This window comes from Protopterus annectens, chromosome 15.part0 (assembly GCF_019279795.1).
Source record: "Protopterus annectens isolate FY-2018-M chromosome 15.part0, PAN1.0, whole genome shotgun sequence".
NCBI classification, from domain to species: Eukaryota; Metazoa; Chordata; order Ceratodontiformes; family Protopteridae; genus Protopterus; species Protopterus annectens.
Genome location: NC_056749.1, coordinates 477,973,638 through 477,992,465, shown reverse-complemented (window position 1 = coordinate 477,992,465; position 18,828 = coordinate 477,973,638). Strand labels below are relative to the sequence as shown.

General features: G+C 42.0%; 1 protein-coding gene across 3 annotated transcripts in view; it reads right to left on the bottom strand.

Moving 5' to 3' along the window:
* The window catches only part of COL4A6 (collagen type IV alpha 6 chain), a 4,024,271-nt gene that overhangs the window by 885,710 nt on the left and 3,119,733 nt on the right, over positions 1 to 18,828 (bottom strand). For all 3 annotated transcript variants that reach the window (XM_044057202.1, XM_044057203.1, XM_044057204.1), the window contains one exon: positions 14,744 to 14,914. In XM_044057202.1, coding sequence (XP_043913137.1) covers positions 14,744 to 14,914 — 171 coding nt within the window. The remainder of the gene's footprint in view (positions 1 to 14,743; positions 14,915 to 18,828) is intronic.

The following is an 18,828-nucleotide window of genomic DNA, read 5'->3' as shown; positions in this document are numbered from 1 at the left end:
GCAAGTCACTAGGCTGGGTTAACTAGAGTGGGGCAAGGTTATATCATTGCAAGGCCAGCATTGAGCATTGTTACAGTTTTACATGACTGGCCATACTCTACTCTACATACCTACAGTCTTCCAGTACTAGTTACCAAAGCTCATTTGAAAAAAAAGTTAATTTCAAACAAATGAGTTAGCTGCATTTCAGCTGGCTTTTTTGCCCTTATGCACTAATCCTGCACTATGAAATATGTATATATGTTCCCAGTCAATGGTTAGCTTATGGAATAATCTGTTTTACTTATGTATAACTGTGAGTCTAGAAGTATTTAAAAGCATTCTTTGACTATACTAACTCCACAGTCTTCATATTAATTAGCATTTTGGCCATTATGCAGTAATCCTGAACTATGAACTACAGCCACTTTACAGTTATGTATACCTCAGAAGTCTAACTCTGAGGAAATTTAAAAGAATGGTTATATAGTAATGTATTTCAACTTATTTCACTCAAACACACATATTTTTGCTAAGCCAGATTAATGGCTGTGATAAAAAACAGGAGTATCATTTTCATCAACATACTGCCCCAGTCCCAAAAATTATAGCAACTTTACTAGCTGTGTATGCCTCTGGTGTCTGATTGTGATCAGATAAATTAATAAATAAATAAATACATAAACACACAAATACATAATAGCCACAGAAATGTATTTCTGCTTGTTACAACCAATCACACAAAGTGTGTGAAAGGATGAATGAGTCTACTAGCTAGCACCTAAAGACCAGGGGTGGCTGCTGCTATTTGGTTAATGGACTGCAGTCCCCAGCTCCAGCATCCTTTCTCTTTATTTTTGCAAACCCATTTTAATACCATTTCATCTTTTGCTGAAAATGTCTTTATTTGAAGTGCATGAGTCACATAGCTCATGTTGGCTGCTGAACAAACCTAAAAATACAACTCATAATGCATGATTTGAGGCAACTATGTGTGAAAAAAAAACAAGACCAATAGCTTCTGAACTGCCTTGAAAAACAGCCAGTAAACCTATCAACTTCCACATTAGCCTGCAGACTGTGTTGCCTGCTTTTCCTCCTCTTACTATAAATATTAAAACAGAAGTGCTGCCAATATGAATGCCATTTGTCCGTGATGCACAGCAGCTGGAAACATAAAACATCAGTTGGCTATCATGCCCAAGCCCCAACTGCTGTCACTCCTGTGATACTGCCATACTGGTTTGCCCATTCTGCTGAATTAGCTACTGACTCAACATCATGACATTTTGGAATAAAGACTGCACTAAGCACAACAACTGATTTACACAATGTATACTGCAGCAGTATATTACATATATACAAGAATGACAGTAAAGGCAAGTAACTGCAATGAAATGCCTGATCACTGCTTCTAACAAAACTTATGTGTGCTAAACATTGTTAGGGAAATGAAACAAAAAAACTAAAAGGCTGCAAATGACAAACCAAGAAAATTAGGCACTGGAGCAGTCAAAAGTACGAAACCAACTGACTGAAGTAACAAAATTTAATGAGTTGAAGCACTTTTTGTTTGCTTCCTTTAGCAAACGTCTTCAGAACAAACAGTTTAAATTTTTTTTTAATCCTCTTGTCACAGATTTAAATAATCACTGTAATTAAAACAATTACATCCAAACCAATCAACACTAGCAGCGTATCTACCTTCCACTAAAATATTCCTCTTAAAGGAATCCAACAAGTTAAAATAAAATTCAAATGTCTAAATACATAAATATATAAATGTAACATGTAATACTAAAAAAATATTTGTGTTGTCTATTAATTTCATAATTTGTTAACCTATTAAAGCAATATATCAACAATATATTAACAAATATTCACAGATACTAGAATACTAATAACCTAATAAAATACTATAATATACTTAATATTGTATAACAAACATATTAGATGCCAGAACTTTGCACTAAGTAAAAACAAGTAAATAGAATATTTACGTTGTACAAGAGTTATCCTTATTAGCTAGTACTTGGCAAATTCTAAGAAATGGGGCTATATAATTCAGCTTAATTTTGTTCTTATTTGTGTTCACTAACAAGTATTCTAAAAAATTCTAAAAAAGCACCACATCAACGGCAGCAGAGGCTCATCTACGTATCCTTGTGCTAAAGTTGTGGCTGTAATATTACAAAAATATCTAAGTAAAGAACAGCAAATATGCAAGGATTCTTGGTCATTCCTTAAATGTTTGGACAACTTGGAGTTTAACACGGAATACAACTTCCTCACAGTTGACATGAGGAACTTGTGCATACCCCAGGATATAGCTATAGAATGGGTAAATCTGTTGCTCGTTAAACACGGAGCTCCTGCTAGTTAGGTGACACTGGTAGCAGAACTACTAGAAATTATACTGTATAACAATTTCTTTATGTTTGGAGACAAATTTTACCTTCAAAAAATCGGAGTAGCTATTCTTGACATAGCTAAAGAATGCCTTGTGGTTATCTTAGGAGTCCATGGCAATTCTTCTTTCAAAGCTAGCCTTGGATAACTTTATGAGGGAATGTAGTTTCTTGCTGATACTGATCGGGGATGTCTTCCCTTCTTGGGATTTTACTCTTTTCTGTACTAGTTTCCTCCTTCTATTGTATAGCTTGTTTATGGCAGGGGTCTACCAGACTGGTTGACTTTTCTTGGAGGAGTGAGTCTTGGTTTTGTCTGGGATAGCATGATCCATGCATTCTTGTAGGTGCCCATAGAGTGCATTAGTAAAGGATTTTGCAGCTTGGACAGTGTTATTCTTTAGCATGGGGGCTTTGAAACTTTCCACCTCGGTCTTAAGTAATGTGAAGTTTGCTTTTGAAAAATTTTTCATGGTGGTTTCTTTGACCGGGGGTGGTGGCGGAATGTGGATATCCAGAGTGATTAGTTTATGGTTAGATCTAATCAATGAGGGGTTGATGTCTGGTGTAGAACACCAGTCGCCCATGTTGGTGATGATCAGGTCCAATATGTTGTCATCTCTGGTGGGGGTGTTGACCAGTTGATCCAGGGCATTTGAGTTTATAAATTCTAGGAAATGTTGGGCAAGGGAGTTTGTACTTGAATAGTTCTCCCAGTTAATGTTTGGGTAATTGAAATCACCCAATATCAGAGTGTTTGGTAGGACCTTTATGTTTTCCAGTGTTTCCAGGAATGCGGAGTGGGGGTCCTGGGACATGGTGGGTGATCTGTAGCAAGCTATAATTTGAATAGCAGTTTTGCCCGTTGTTAGTTGCACATGGATGATCTCTGAAGCATCATGCTGTGCCACTAACCTGGAGGTGTGGGTATCCTTGATGAATACGGATACACCCCCGCCTTTTGTATTTCGGTCCAGGTTTTGTGGCTGAAATGTATGGTATGAGTTGTAGCCTGGTAGTGCTGGGGTGCTCTCTGAAGCCTTAAACCAGGTTTCTGTTACTGCACATATATCGATTTTCTCCATACTGAGGTGCCTTGAGTGCGTGCATTTTGAGGTTTAGACTTCTGGCACTGAGCAGCATTCCCCTCAGTTTTTTATTACTTGTGCCATTTACGACGGTGGGTTTGTCTTTTGAGCCATGCCTAAAAAAGGCACTATGGGGGTGACAAGAGCCTTGGCCAGTATTCAAAAGCCTAAGGGTGACAGGTGCAAGCCGTCTCTAGCAAAGCAGCGTGGCTTGTCCACCATGTCATCCCAGGCTGACAGACACTGGATCCCCTTTGAATGATACCAGAAGCTTAGACAATTGATGAAATTGATAATTTTTTCTCTATACCGTGGTATAATTCTTGGTGAGGGCAGGATGCTACTCAGGGTCAAGGTCATACCGGCCTGGGCTGTGTGATCAGAGAGCTCCTCCATGTCTCTTTTCATGTAGTCCAGGGAGGTATGGCTCAGGTCATTCACACCAACATGGACAATGACAGAGTCATATTTGTACTTGTTCTGAAGTGACCTGAGTGCTTGTGTTATGTGGCGGATCATGGCACCTGACAAGCAGCTAACAGTAACCTTCTCCTTGTTCAGACTAGTGAGTGGGACATCAGTGTGCCTGACTATAGAGTCACCTATTAGTAGTGTGTTGGGTATGTTATTTTGACTTAAGGCCTGTGATTGCATGGCACACTGGTTTTGTGAAGTATGTGTTTCATGGTTTGTGTTGGGGGGGTGGAGGCTGCGTGGATGTCTGCTTTGGAGGTCTCTGTTGCTTTTGCAGATTTTTATTTAGAGCCTCCGAGTATGTTTTTGTGTATTTATGTGTGCTTTTTCCCGGTGCTGGTTTCATAGGTCTATGTGAGACTGGTGGTGTGAAGCAAGTAATTCCCTTCTCCTCTTGACTGCCTGGTCCTGTCTTGGGTTGAGAGAACTTAGCCTCCAGTTTGGCTGTATAATTGCATCTCTTGCATGTATTAGTGTTTGGTGGAAGGAGGAGAGGGTTGTCTGAGTACATGAGGCAACTGTAACATTGCCTCAAAATGCCCAGATTCACCAGTTGGACCAAAGAGTACACCTGAAACTGCCCTTTGGTCATGCCTGGATAGGTACAGTGAACTGTTTTGCTGACTGGCTGGTAAGGTCGAATAGAGAGCCTTGTCTTTCTCTGCAGTATGGGGGGGTTAGTGCTAAGGTTTATTAGTGCTTGCTATGAGTTTTGAGCAAGTGCCGGGACAAGAAGTGAATTGTTTGAGTGCTTAAGTTGAAAGTTTGTCTAGTTCCAAGGGAAAAATTGAAGAGTAGACTTTGTGGAGCCGGGAATAGTTATACCCTAACTAACGGGAGCTGCCTGGCGTGCAAAACCATGCAAACAAGAGTTTTATAGCAGGGGAATGAAAGAGATAGAAATGAGCCCAAAATAGCAAATAAACTACTACTTTCCGGGCTGAAACCACTCCTCCAAGGACAGATAAGCTGCTCAAAGCTCCCTTTCTCACAGTGAACAGAGAAACTTCCTTCTATCCAAGTAAGGTATGGGCAAACACAGAAATTGTAACACAGCCCTGAATTCAGCACTAACCTGAGAACTGGACTATACTAGCTTAGAAAGGCGGGAAAACAAGTTTTTTTTTTTTTTTTTTTTTCAGTAAATAAAGCAGATACAATCAAAAAAGCACTTTAAATGCACAGAAATTGCTATCACACTTGAGTGTGTAGCTTACAACAGTTAAACAGGCAATTTAAACACAAAAATGACTGTTAAAGTAAAATAAGTACAATATGTAGCTGAAACAGGCTTCTTAAATCACAGAAACTCTAGAAAATCGGCGTTTTAGGCAGAATTAGCTAAAGGCAGCAAGAAAATGCAGAAAAATGATACTTAATCACTCCAAAGTCTCTTTTTGTCTCTCTGCTGCTGTAGAACTCTGCAGTGCACCAGGCAGGAGCTTGCTGGGCTGTACACTAGCCCAAAAACCTCACAAATGCAGGTTTTATAGCAGGGAAATGAATGAGATAGAAATTAGCCCAAAATAGCCAATAAAAGTACAGTTTTGTACCTACCATAAATGTGGATGTTCGAAGATCCACATTGCTGCAGTCCTTACACTTGGGTATACCGCTGTCCTCGGTCGGCCCGAATACCAAAGTATATGGCTGACGTCGGTCAAGGCGCATTAATCTGACGCCAGGACGTCAGGGTATAAATGCGCATGACCGACGTCATATCCTCAGTCTTTTCTTGCCCCAGATGTCAGAAGACCCTAAACAGGTAAGGGTAAAATCAAAAAACCACCAAACACTAAACACCCCTGCAACCAAACTATGTACAACTTTTACAAATATACTAAAGAACAACCCTATTCACACAACCACCCCTAAACACAGAGGGAAGGAGGGAGGTTGGACTGCAGCAATGTGGATCTTCGAACATCCACATTTATGGTAGGTACAAAACTGTACTATGTTCTTCATCTCACATTGCTGCAGTCCTTACACTTGGGTAGATTCCCAAAGCAGAGGTAAGGGAGGATGGCAAATCATAGAGAAGCAGGAGCTGCCAAAATGCCCTGTAAAATAGCAGTGGCAAAACCAGCCCTAGATTTAGAGTAGAGAGGAAGGTGGTAATGTTTAGAGAAAGTATGTACTGAACTCCAAGTAGCTGCCTCCAAAATATCCTTAGTTGCCACCTTAGAAAAGCTGTAGAAGTGGCAGTAGCCCTAGTGGAATGAGGTCTAATCCCTGTTGGAATCTCCTTGCCATGATGGGAATAACAAAAGCAATGCAAAACCCAATCCACTTAGAAATAGTTTGTTTTGACACAGGCTTGCCCTGAGAACACAAAGCAAAAGAAACAAACAACTGCTGAGACTGCCTGAAATCCTTAGTCCTGTTTAAATAATAGCGTAACTGCCTGTGTACATCTAAAGTATGCAAAATCTTTTCCCCCTTATTTTGGGGGTCTGCATAAAAGGTAGGTAAATGAATAGTTTGGTTTAAAGACACACTAGAAACCACCTTAGGCATAAAGGAAGGATTAGTACGTAAAGATACCCTATCCTTATGGAAAATCAAGAAAGGCTCAACCATAAGGGCCTGCAATTCAGAAACCCTTCTTGCAGAGGTAATGGCCAACAAAAAAGCAGTCTTCCATGACAAATATTTCAACTCAGCAGTAGCTGCAGGCTCAAAAGGTTGTAGAGTGAGTTTTTCCAACACAAAATTGAGGTCCCAAGCAGGAGTAGGAGCTCTGGGTCTTATGTTCTTTGCCCCTCTAAGAAATTGCTTGAACAAAGGATGAGAAAACAATGGTGGATCACAGTCATAGTGAGCTGAAATTGCTGCAGCATGAATCTTAATGGAAGAGAAAGACAAACCTTTGTCCAATAATTCAGTAAGATATTGAAGAGCCACACTCAAATTAGGCTCAGAAACATCCAAATCCTTTGCTGTACTCCAAAATAAAAATCTCTTCCATTTGTCTGCATACACTTTCCTTGTACTAGGTCTTCTAGCTTCCATAATCACATTCAGAACTTGTTGAGGAAGTTGAGCCCTGCTATGGGTCAAAACAGGATATGCCATGCTGTGAGATGAAGAGAGTGAAGCTTGATATTGAGTAGATGACCGTCCTTTTGGGACAACAGATGTGGAATCAAAGGCAAGGGCCAAGGCAGTTTCCTTACCAGACTTCTCAGTAATGGGTACCAGTGCTGTCGAGGCCAATCTGGAGCTATTAGGATCATTCTTGGTTTGTCCTGTCTGACCTTTAGAAGTACCTTTGGGAGGAGAGGAAGAGGCGGAAAGGCATACACATGAAGATTTTTCCAACTGAAAGAAAGAGCATCCACTTTCCAAGCTGCGTGATGAATCCTTTTCGTGCAAAACTTTGGCAGCTGGTGGTTTAGAGGAGAAGCGAACAGATCTATGTCTGGAGTTCCCCATGACACTGTCAACTGCTGAAATACATGAAGATCCAATTGCCACTCGTGGGGATCCATGATTTGTCTGCTTAACACATCTGCTAAGGAGTTCTGCACTCCCGGCAGAAACCTTGCCTGAAGATTTAGTTGTAAACTGAGAGCAGTGTCCCACAAAATCATTGCTTGTCTGCATAGAGGGTAAGAATGTGTTCCCCCTTGTTTGTTGATGTACCACATGACAGTTGTGTTGTCTGTTAGAATCAGCAGCTGTCCTGGGAGAAGTAAATCCTTGAAAGCCATTAATGCAAACTGAACTGCCAACATCTCCTTCAAGTTGATATGTAGATGCTGTAGTCTGACAGGCCACTTGTCCTGTATCCACTTTCCATTGAGATGAGCTCCCCAAGCTTTGTCTGAGGCATCTGTTGTTAGAATCTGATTCGCCTCTGGCCGGGTCACAGAAAGTCCCTTGTTTAGGTGACATTGCTGAGCCCACCACAAAAATTCCTTTTGAATGCAAGGTATTATTTGAATGACAGTGTCCAGATCCTGGCAGTGCTGTGTCCATACATTTTTGAGATACCATTGTAGCTTCCTCATATGCAGTTTGGCATTGGGAAGCACCAGAATACAAGATGCCATGAACCCTAAGGCTTGAAGGACTGTCCTTGCAGTCAGCCCGGACTGATGTGATAGTTGTTGGAAGTAAAGGGAAAGATTCTTTTGTTTGTCCGGGGTCAAAAGCCATCTGGGTTGCTGTATTCAGTCTCACACCCAGAAAGCACATGTCTTGAGAGGGTACTAGACTGGACTTTGTTTCGTTCACAGAATACCCCAGGCATCTTAGCACTGCTATCACATATTTCAAATGCTGAAGAAGCTCGTCCTTCCCTTGAGCCAGAATCAGGCAATCGTCCAAATAAGGGTAGATCTGTATTCCTCTCAATCTGAAGAAAGCTATCACTGGAGCCAGAACTTTGTGAATACTCTGGGCAGTAGATAAGCCAAAGGGCAATGCAGAGAACTGATAATGAGAATTTCCAGCTCGAAAACGCAGATACTTCCTGCAACTTAGTGTGATAGGAACATGAAGATAAGCCTCCTTGAGATCCAAAGTTACCATCCAGTGATCTTTGCCCAGCAGAGGTAAAAGCTGTTGTAATGTCAGCATCTTGAACTTGGGTATGTCCAGAAAGGTGTTGAGGATAGATAAATCCAAAATTGGTCTCCACGTGTTCCCCTTTTTGGCACTAGGAATAGGCGAGAATAAAATCCTAGGCCCCTTTCTGGCATAGGCACCGGTTGTATGGCCCCTATCTGGAGTAACAGAGAAATTTGCCTGTAAGCTTCTAGTCTGTGTTGAGGAGGAATGTCTGGCATGCCTTTGAAAGGGGGCAGGGTATGGAAATAAAACCTGTAACCGTGGTGAATGATATCCAATACCCATCTGTCTTGGGTAATTAAACTCCAGTTTTCCTTGAAAAGTGCCAGTCTTCCTCCCAAAGGTGCTGCCAGACGGGAAGGTTCTGGCAGTTGAAAAGGTAGGTCATTGGGTCTGTCTGAAAGGGCTGACCCCTGCCCTCACCGGAAGACTGTGCAGGTGAACCCCCTGTTCTAGATCTAAAAGAGCCCTGAGCTCTGCCCCTACCACGCCTAGACCTACCCCTAGACTGGGAATCATAAGAAGGATATGTCCACCCCTTGGTTGGCCAATTTCTACTAAACTTTGGAGGCTGAACCTGTAAAAAATCTTTAACAGTGTGCATAGACTTAGCTTTGTCTTCCATTTTCTTTAAAACTGCTTCAACAGGAGAACCAAACAACACATCAGATTGCAAAGGAGCATCCAAGATCCTTGTCTTAACATGCTCAGCTAAATTCTGATCCCTTAGCCAGGCGTGCCTGAACAGAACTGGCAGCCACCCTCGAAGAGGCCTGCACAGCATCAAAACCACATTGTAAGGAATGCTTACCCACCTGTTCAGAAACATGTACTAAATCTTGTAACTCCTTACATTCAATACCTTCTGCCAGAGCATCTACCTTAGACTTTAATTGTGAAAGAAGATAGTTTTGATATCTCAGCATGTGGAATTGGCAATTCAAAGCCCTCATGGCTAAAGTGGAAGAAGTGTAAACTTTCTTTCCCCATCTGTCCAAAGCCCTTGCCTCTTTATCCGGAGGGACCGGATTTTTAACAACAGAAGCCTTAACCCCTTTAGGTCCCTGAGAAACAGTCTCTGGGTCCGCCCTAGGGCTTTTAAAAAGATACTTATGAGCTTCAGGCACCCTATAATACCTGTCCGGCTTAACAGGAGCGGGAGGTAAAGAATCAGGATTAAGAGAAGCCTCTGTAAAAACATCCTCCACCACAGTAAGAACAGGAGGTATAGCTAAAGGCCTATGCTGGGGTAAAAACAAAAATTCCCTAAGTCTTTTCCTGGAATCAGAGAAATCCTGACCTTCCCATTTAAAATGTTCCCTCATGGAATGTAGAGTCTCTGAAAATGAAAAATCCTCAGGAGGAGAAGCAGTAGGAGTAGTGTCATCCACATCAGAATCAGAATAAGGAGAAAACTCCTGCAAATCTTCAGCCGAAGACTCGGAAGCATCAGAATCCTGCTCAAAACTCCCAAATTCAGGTTCCACCCTAGGCCTCTTGTCAGGAGGGGGCATAGAACCCCTAATCAGAGTAATTAAATCTTCAGCCATCTTAAGCATATGTCTCTTGGGCACAGGGCCTGAAGTACTAGGAGTGCCACCTGCTGAAGCTAAACCTGGCCTGCCTCTGGAAGAAGCCTTGGGAACAGTAGGGGAAGGCCTAACCACCTTAGGCAGGGAGGGGAGGACAGTTACCTGAGAAGCCCCTTCAGCCTGGCCTACCTCCTGAGAGGACACATCCTGTAATAATAAAGTCTCTCCCTGGGACTCTAAAGAAACTTCTGTCCGAACCTCCGGCTCTACCGAGCCTTCTAAAGAACCGACGTCCGGGACGGACGGTTCTTCTAACCTAGGCCTAGTTCCTTTATCCTTGCGCTTTTTCGACGGAGCATCCGACGGCATTTTGTAGCTGCACCGCTTCCCGAAAACCAACCTGGCACAATCTAATCTCCTCTTTATAGTACGTTTGTTAAACCTAGCACAAGAGGGACACCCAACAACGTCGTGCTCTGGCCCTAAACAAGGTATACACAAGTTATGGTAATCCCTATGTGGTATCTGCTTCCCACAAGAAATACAGTTATTCACTTTTTCTGACATCCGTAAAATACTGAGGCAAGAAAAACCAAAATATTCCCAACGGGTACTTAGCCAACTTTGATTCGGTCTGAAACTCCGATTTCGGAAAATCTCAGGACGCCAACCCGCACTCGCAACGTTGCTTCTGCATCGGACCACGCGGCAAAAAAGACTGAGGATATGACGTCGGTCATGCGCATTTATACCCTGACGTCCTGGCGTCAGATTAATGCGCCTTGACCGACGTCAGCCATATACTTTGGTATTCGGGCCGACCGAGGACAGCGGTATACCCAAGTGTAAGGACTGCAGCAATGTGAGATGAAGAACATCTACTAATTTCTGGGCTGAAACCACTCCTCCAAGAACAGATAGGCTGCTCAAAGCTCCCTCTCTCAGAGTGAACAGAGAAACTTCCTTCTATCCAAGTAAGGTATGGGCAAACACAGAAATTGTAACACAGCCCTGAATTCAGCACTAACCTGAAAAATGGATTATAGTAGCTTAGAAAGGTGGGAAAACAAGTATTTTTTTTTGTTTTATTTTGTTTTTTTCTCTCAGAAAATAAACAGATACAATAAAAAAAACACTTTAAATACACAGAAATGGCTTGAGTGTGTAGCCTACAACAGTTAACATGTAATTTAAACAAAAACACGACTTTGTTAAAGTGCAGGCAGTACAATAAGTACGATATGTAGCTGAAACAAGCTTTTTAAATCACAGAAACTCTAGAAAATCAGCGTTTTAGGTGGAATTAGCTAAAGGCAGCAAGAAAATGCAGAAAAATGATAATCACTCCAAAGTCTCTCTTTTGTCTGTTTGCTGCTGTAGAACTCTGCAGGGCACCAGGCAGGAGCTTGCTGAGCTGTATACAATACATTCTCCTATTACTTCTCATCATCCTTTTTTACTTGGTTTACATTTTATCTTAAATACATCCAATTCCTGTATTAATTATTTTTAAATGTGCACTGCTAATTTCATGTGCTCCACATACATACACAACGTTGATGGCTTCCCTTCCTTTGACTTAATGTTAAAACAATGTAGTTTCAACTTGTCAAATTTCATTCTCTTATAAGTCTCTCTAGGACTACTGTTCCTTATAAGGAATTACTACCACTGCAGTTTCTGTTTTTGGGCTGGCAATGGTTAAATGTGCTTTAGCTTTTTCTTTTTTTCTCTTTAGCTGTGCAACCATAAATTATTTACTTACTTATCTGTTATTTATTATAGCAATAACCCACGCCTGGGTGTGGGTAATGCTGGATTTACCCATGGTTGGTGTGGTTTGGTCGAGGAAGCCTGAGGACCAAACAAAGACAACCGGGGTAAATCCATATTATTATACCATGGTGTTAGTTTGTTTTGTATTATGTTTGCATTGTTGTTATTTATGTTTTGTTTGCTTTTTTTGTATTCTTCCACTTTTGTGAGATAAAATAGTCCACACTTTCAGTTTGTGTTTATTGTTTATTTCTGTTTTAATTTAAATACATGTTATTTTTAGTTTTCAGGAAATGTTAGGAAAGGGCTAGGTGGTGCTTGGTATAATACAGTTTAAGCAGTGTAGAAGTTTATAACGTGTAGTTATATTTTAGTAGTTATAGGTATGTTGAAATGTGGTGTAGTTTTAATTTCTATTAATTTTTAAAATATGTACTTTTACTATTTGGTCACTAGATGGTGGTGTTGTATGCTTTTATTAGATGTATGCTGATGTGGACGTTCGGTATGGTGTGTGTTTTGACTTTGAGGGATGTGTGGTGTTTTTAGTATTTACATTTTGGAGTTGTCTGTGTATAGGTATTGTAGGGAATATAGGTAAGTGAATGGTTTTATGAGAATGCTTGGTTTTATTGTGTTATAAGTGGTGGTTATGTAGTGTGTGTGTGATGTATTGGCGACTGCATGACTTTTATTTTTAGTGTTCGAGGTGAGGGAATGAGGAGTGTAGTATGGAAATTGGTTAGTTTTCTGTGTTTTCGTTAAATTGTTGTGTGTTTTGGGTATTAAATTTACTTTACTTTACTGTTTATTTGCTGTCGCCGCATGATATTTAGCGACCGGACTTTTTGCTTTGTTTCTTGTAGGATTTACTATGTGCACGCTGGTTGGATTAGCCAATCAGCATGCACGTTTGTCTGGTTTGCGATGTTCTCATGGTATAATAGTGAATACACTAACCTATAAACTATTAAATGAATACTAAAAAAAAAAAAAAACTACTCAGAAATCCACAGTATAAACTTAGAAGTCTAGACACTCTACAGAGGCCACAGCAACAAAAGAGATAGCAAAATACATAACTTCCACTGCTGCATGGCATAATCCATCAGACAAATGCAAAAAAGCTAGCAAATAAACTCATTTTCAAAAGACTTCCAAAGCTTGCCTTGCTAGCAAATATAAAGTGCAACTGTTATAGGGAGCAATATTAGATCTACGGATACTATGTCTAAACTGTTGTACTAAAGAACATACCATAGCCAGCAGTGTGCAGCCTTACTGATGAATACAATGTTTCACCTACTGTAAATATGTAAATAAACACTGCTAGAATCTTTGAACACCAGGCAGTAATATGTGTAAATATGAGACATGTAAAAGTATAACTAAAGTAGTTTTGAAATGTATTAATGCAAGTACCCTTGTAAAGAATACAGTCATAATCAACCTCCCATTTTCCAATTTTTCATGAAGTTGGGGTGTTGTGTCAACTGTAGCCACCTCTCTTGATTCAGAATAATTTTCCTAGCCTTTTCAACAACCATGCTTGCCTGTTGTATTTTTTTTCCTCATGCAATCCATCCATTCCTTTACTGGATGTTTTCAGCTTCTCTTGCCTTCTTCCTGAATATCCAAAATCTGCTTTACCAAGCCATCTTCTGCTTCCCTGCAAATATGACTAGACCACTGCTATCTTTTCTCCTTGATCTTCAATGCGGTTGGGGATACTTTGGGTTCTGCCAGGATGCCCTCAGTTATTCAGCTGTCCCACAATTTCCATTCTATTACCTGACTCAGGCACTGACTCAGGCACTTAATCTGTACCATCTCAACCTTACTCAGCAGCCGTGTCTTCACTGCCAAGGTTTCTGTACTATATAGAAGCACAGGTCACAGCATTGCTTTCTATACCGTGTTTTCCAGCTTCTTTGACATTCTTCTACTATATTTTACCACTGACATGTTACGCCAGTTGACGGCACCTCACATGCACTTGAGGCTGTTAACCTGTTCCAATACTTTTCTTCTATCACAATTTCAACTTCTTTTGATTTCCTCCATTTGTTGCCATGACAACTGTCTTGTCTGTACTCATTTGCATCCAGTGTGCCTTCAGTTTTGCATTCCAATCCCCCACACTTTTGGAGATTAATTATAATGCCACACTGTCTGCATACAGAAGCTTTATTGATCTGTTTGTTGACATAGTCCATCACCAATATTAACAAGACTTAGAATTGAACCTTGATGCACACCCACACTCGCTGAAACCCCCACCTACTCTGTGAGTTCCAGAACTGTTCAAACTTATGTCAATGGGTCCTTGTACATACCTTGTATTAATTCTACCAATGTTTCTAGGACTTCAAACCACTGCAAGACTGCCTAAATCAGTTTTCTAGCTATCTTGTTGGATGCCTTCTACAAGTTGAGGAATGTCAGACTGGACTTATTTCTCAGCTCTAGTTTCTTCTCCATTATCTATCTCACTGCAAACACTGGAACAGTTGTACTGCATCCTGAACTGAATCTAAACTGCTCCCCTCCAGTTGTACACTGTGGTATCTGCATATTTATCAGTCGCCCTCATCAGCATGTTAAAGAAATATAATATGAGTTTGGTATTTCTGTACTACTTGCAGTTGCAAATATCTTCTTTGTTCTTCTTTAATGACACTAGAATGCTTATTGTCCAGTCACGTGGGATATGCTTTGCTCTCCATACTGTGCTGAGTACCCTCAGAAACCATTTCTCCCCTAACACACCCAGCATCTTTATCACATCTGTAATGATTTCATCTAATATTGACACATTCCCTGACTTATTTTTATGCATTTATTTTTAATTTATGCTGCCTCAGATGTAAACAAAACTGTGTTCTCTTTCAGTACTTAGTATACACACCTTTTGCTCCAGGACTACCAAGCAGTCCATTCTGTCCAGGAGAGCCAGTCTGACCTGGCAGTCCTCTTTGTCCTGGAACACCTGCAAATCCTGGAAAACCCGGAAGACCTTTCATGCCAGCAGGACCTGGGGACCCCGCATCACCTCTCAATCCCTTCAGTCCAGGTGGCCCTAGAAATCAAACATAAATAAACATTTCAGAACTCCATATTGTGACTTTCTTACCAACAGTGCTTAAGCAGAATAATGTTACAAGTGAGACTACTTGCAATTTTACATTTAAAAGGTGGGTGCACCAGAATTAGACAACGGCAATCATGGAAAACAAGCAGTCAAAAACTAATCCCATTTAAAAACAAATTTCTGAATTTCTCATTTGTGCATTTCTGAATCAAGTACACATACACATAGTCCCATTGCAAAATGACTAAGATACATTTCTGTAGCTTCTAACGCTATTATTTTGATAATCCATAAAAAGAAGTTATGTACCTACCATAACATTCCATGTTAGTTGTCTTCATCTCGATCCTCGGCTCCGACTTGGCCATCTTCAACAGCTCGAGAGCTGTTTACTGGCTCGAGGCTACCCCTTATCCCATGATACCTAGCGCTAGTTTACCCAGATCTCGTTTGAAATAACTAACTAGCTATAGCTATCTAATGAACCCTTCCAAGCATAAAATTGAGCATACCTGTCATATACTCTAAGTCAGTAGAGAAAACAACCCAGAGAACACTCAGCCAGTGAAATCTGAACTCCTCTCGGTCCAATAGGACAGGGGGATGGGGGGGGGATGCAATAAAGAAGGCGAGATGAAGACAACTAACATTGAACGTTATGGTAGGTACATAACTTCTTTATGTTAAGTTGTCTATCTGGCCTTCGTTTCTTGCTTGTTGGGACAGCGTCCCTAGCACCTAAGATCCTGGGCGGCTCATTGGAACAGCCTCTTCAGAACAGTGGAACCAAAATTAGCTCTACTCCTGGAGACCAAATCCAACTTGTAATGAGAAATAAAGGTATGAGGATTTTCCCACGTAGCAGCGGCACAGATAGAGTCCATGGGCAACCTAGAATGAAAGGCTACAGAGGTGGCCAAAGCCCTAGTAGAATGACCTTTCAGTTTGATAGACAACTCTTTGTTTCTTAGTTGACAGATGAAGGTAATGATGTGACACAACCACCTGGATAAGGTCACTTTGGAAACTGGGAGACCTTGTTTGCCCTTAGCATAGGAAAGAAAAAGTTGGTCCGACTTCCTTATATCCTTCGTTCTATGCAGGTAAAAACGCAATTGTCTATGAACATCCAATTGGTGTAATTTGTATTCTGCCTTGTTGGTGTGATTAGGAAAAAGCACAGGGAGGTCTATAGATTGGTTTAGATTATTTTCTGAGCAGACTTTCGGAAGGAAGGAGAGATCAGTCCTGAGAGCAACCCTGTCCTTATGAAAAACTAAGTACGGAGGACGAACGCTTAGTGCCTGAAGTTCAGAGACACGTCTGGTTGAAGTAAAAGCTACCAGAAAGAGAGTTTTCCAAGATAGAAACTTAATGGAGCAGGATGCTGCCGGTTCAAAAGGGGGCATAATCAAGGAGGTTAGTACCAAATTAAGGTCCCAAGGAGGAGGAGGGGGATCTCTCACTGGGGGCCTAAGGAGAGTGGCCCCTCTGAGAAAAGCTTTACACAGCTTATGAGACATAATATTTAAATTAGAAAACCCAACATGAAAGTTAGAGATGGCCACCAGTTAAACCCTGATTGTAGCAGAAGCTACCCAGAATGAAAAAGTTCTGCTAGGAACTCCAAGATTTCGTGAACTGGGGCTGAAAAGGAATCTATTTCCCTAGCCTCTGCCCAATAAGAGAAGCATTTCCATTTGCTAGCATAAGTCTTCCTGGTAGCGTACTCGTGAGAGGAGACAATAATCTCACGAACGGCTGGGGAAATGCTGGGAAGCCTGGCTAGGGTTGGAAGTGGATCAACCAAGCTGTGAGCTGGAGTGTTTGGAGGGATTGATGGAGCTCTCCTGATTGATGAATCAGCAGATCTGGAATAGGATCCAGAGTCCAGGGCTGCTTGAGAAGGTAACGGTGCAGGAATGGGAACCATATCTGTCGAGGCCAGTAGGGGCAATGAGGATCATTTTGCAACCCAACGGGATAGCTTTCTGTATGAGCTTGGGTATGAGAGGAAATGGAGGGAAGGCAAAAAGAAGTCCCTGAGGCTAATCGTGGACTAGAGCGTCTCTGGGAGAGTGACCGGGAAGCAGAAGAAGGGAGAAGTAGTTGTTGCATTTGCTGTTGAAGGGGGTGGCAAAAAGATCGCAGCAAGGCTGTTCCCACTTGTGGAAGATCAGATCCACAACTACCTGATTCAGAGACCACTCGTGAGGCATGAAAATAGCTCTGCTGAGCCTGTTCGCAATGAGGTTGGACCTCCCAGGGATGTGCGTCGCAATCATAAATCGTTGGGAGGAGACTACCCACTGCCAGAGTCTGAGGGCTTCTCGACATAGGGGGTAGGACCTGGTTCCGCCCTGCTTGTTAATGTGCCACACCACTGACATGTTGTCCGTTTGAATTGCAATGGTCCTAGAAGGGAGAGAGTCCTGAAGAGCTTGCAACGCTAGGAGCACGGCTCTCATTTCTAAGACGTTTATGTGCAGATGCTACTCGTGAGGTCGCCAAGTGCCTTGGACTGTCCTACCCTGATAATGCCCCCCCACCCTATCAGTGAGGCATCCGTGGTCACTGTGGCAACCGGAGTGGGCTGAATGAATGGTCTGCCCTGAGACACTAGTGGGGAGACCATCCACCAGGAAAGGTGCCTTTTGCATGTTTCTGTAATCATAATCATGTGAAACATGGGGAGCTGTTGAAAGGACCACTGTGTGAATAGAAGCCACTGAAGGATTCTCATGTGAAAGTGGGCCAGAGGTATCAGAAGAATTGCCGCTGCCATAGAACCCAGAGTTTGAAGGACGTACCTGACTTGTACCCATTTGTACTGCATGAGGATTTGAACTTGCTGGCGAATTGTGGACACCCTGTCTGGCGGTAGCCTTGCGGCCATACTCCTTGTATCTAAGTCTGCTCCTATATAGGTAATAGATTGACAGGGCAAAAAGGCAGATTTTCCGAAATTTATAATAATGCCTAGCTGGGAGCAAATTGAAATTGTATAGTCCCTGGCTTGAAGGAGTTGATGCCTGGTAGTAGCAGTAAGGAGACAGTCGTCTAGATATGGAAACACCTGGAATCCTCGATGCCTCAGGTGAGTCGTGATCACTGCCATACATTTGTTGAACACCCTGGGTGCTGTGGTGAGACCAAATGTCAGAGCACTGAACTGGTAATGACTGGCTCCCAGCCAGAAGCAAAGGAACCTCCTGGAGCGCCTGTCCATTTTGATGTGATAGTATGCATCCTGGAGATCTATGGAGCACATCCAACTGTCCTGACCCAGAAAGGGTAGAATGGACTATAGCATGAACATCTGAAACTTTGTTCTTTGAACAGACTTGTTTAGTCTGCTGAGATCCAAATCAGTCTCCAGTCCCTTGTCTTTTTTGGTACCAAAAAGAAACTTGAGTAAGTTCCGGATCCATGTTGGTCTGCTGGGACTTCCTGGATGACTCCTTTTTTTTAGCAGTTTTGAAATTTCTATGACTGCTTGGTCCCTCAGATTGGGTGGAACATCTGGAAGGGACTTGCTCGACTGTAAAGGGGGTTGAAAGAAGGGAATTTTGTAACTTCCGGATATGACTGAATGTACCCATTTGTCTTGCATTAGGTTTTGACAGGCATTTGGGTACAGTGAAAGTCTTCCCCCGACTGCCTCCAGAGGCGGGCAGCCGGACAACCCTTCAGGGATGCTGGAAGGGCTTCTCAGAGAAGGATTCTCTGCTGCCCTGGTTCTGCGGACCCCCTCTGCCACGAGGGAAGCATCTGTTGTTGTTGTTTCCTCCTCTGCCCCTGGAGGAAAAATCACTACATGTGTCAGGCGAAACTCCCTGGGATTTCCAAAACCACATTTTTCCACTCTTCTGACCCTTGGGGTATGGTCTGGAAGGAGTGGA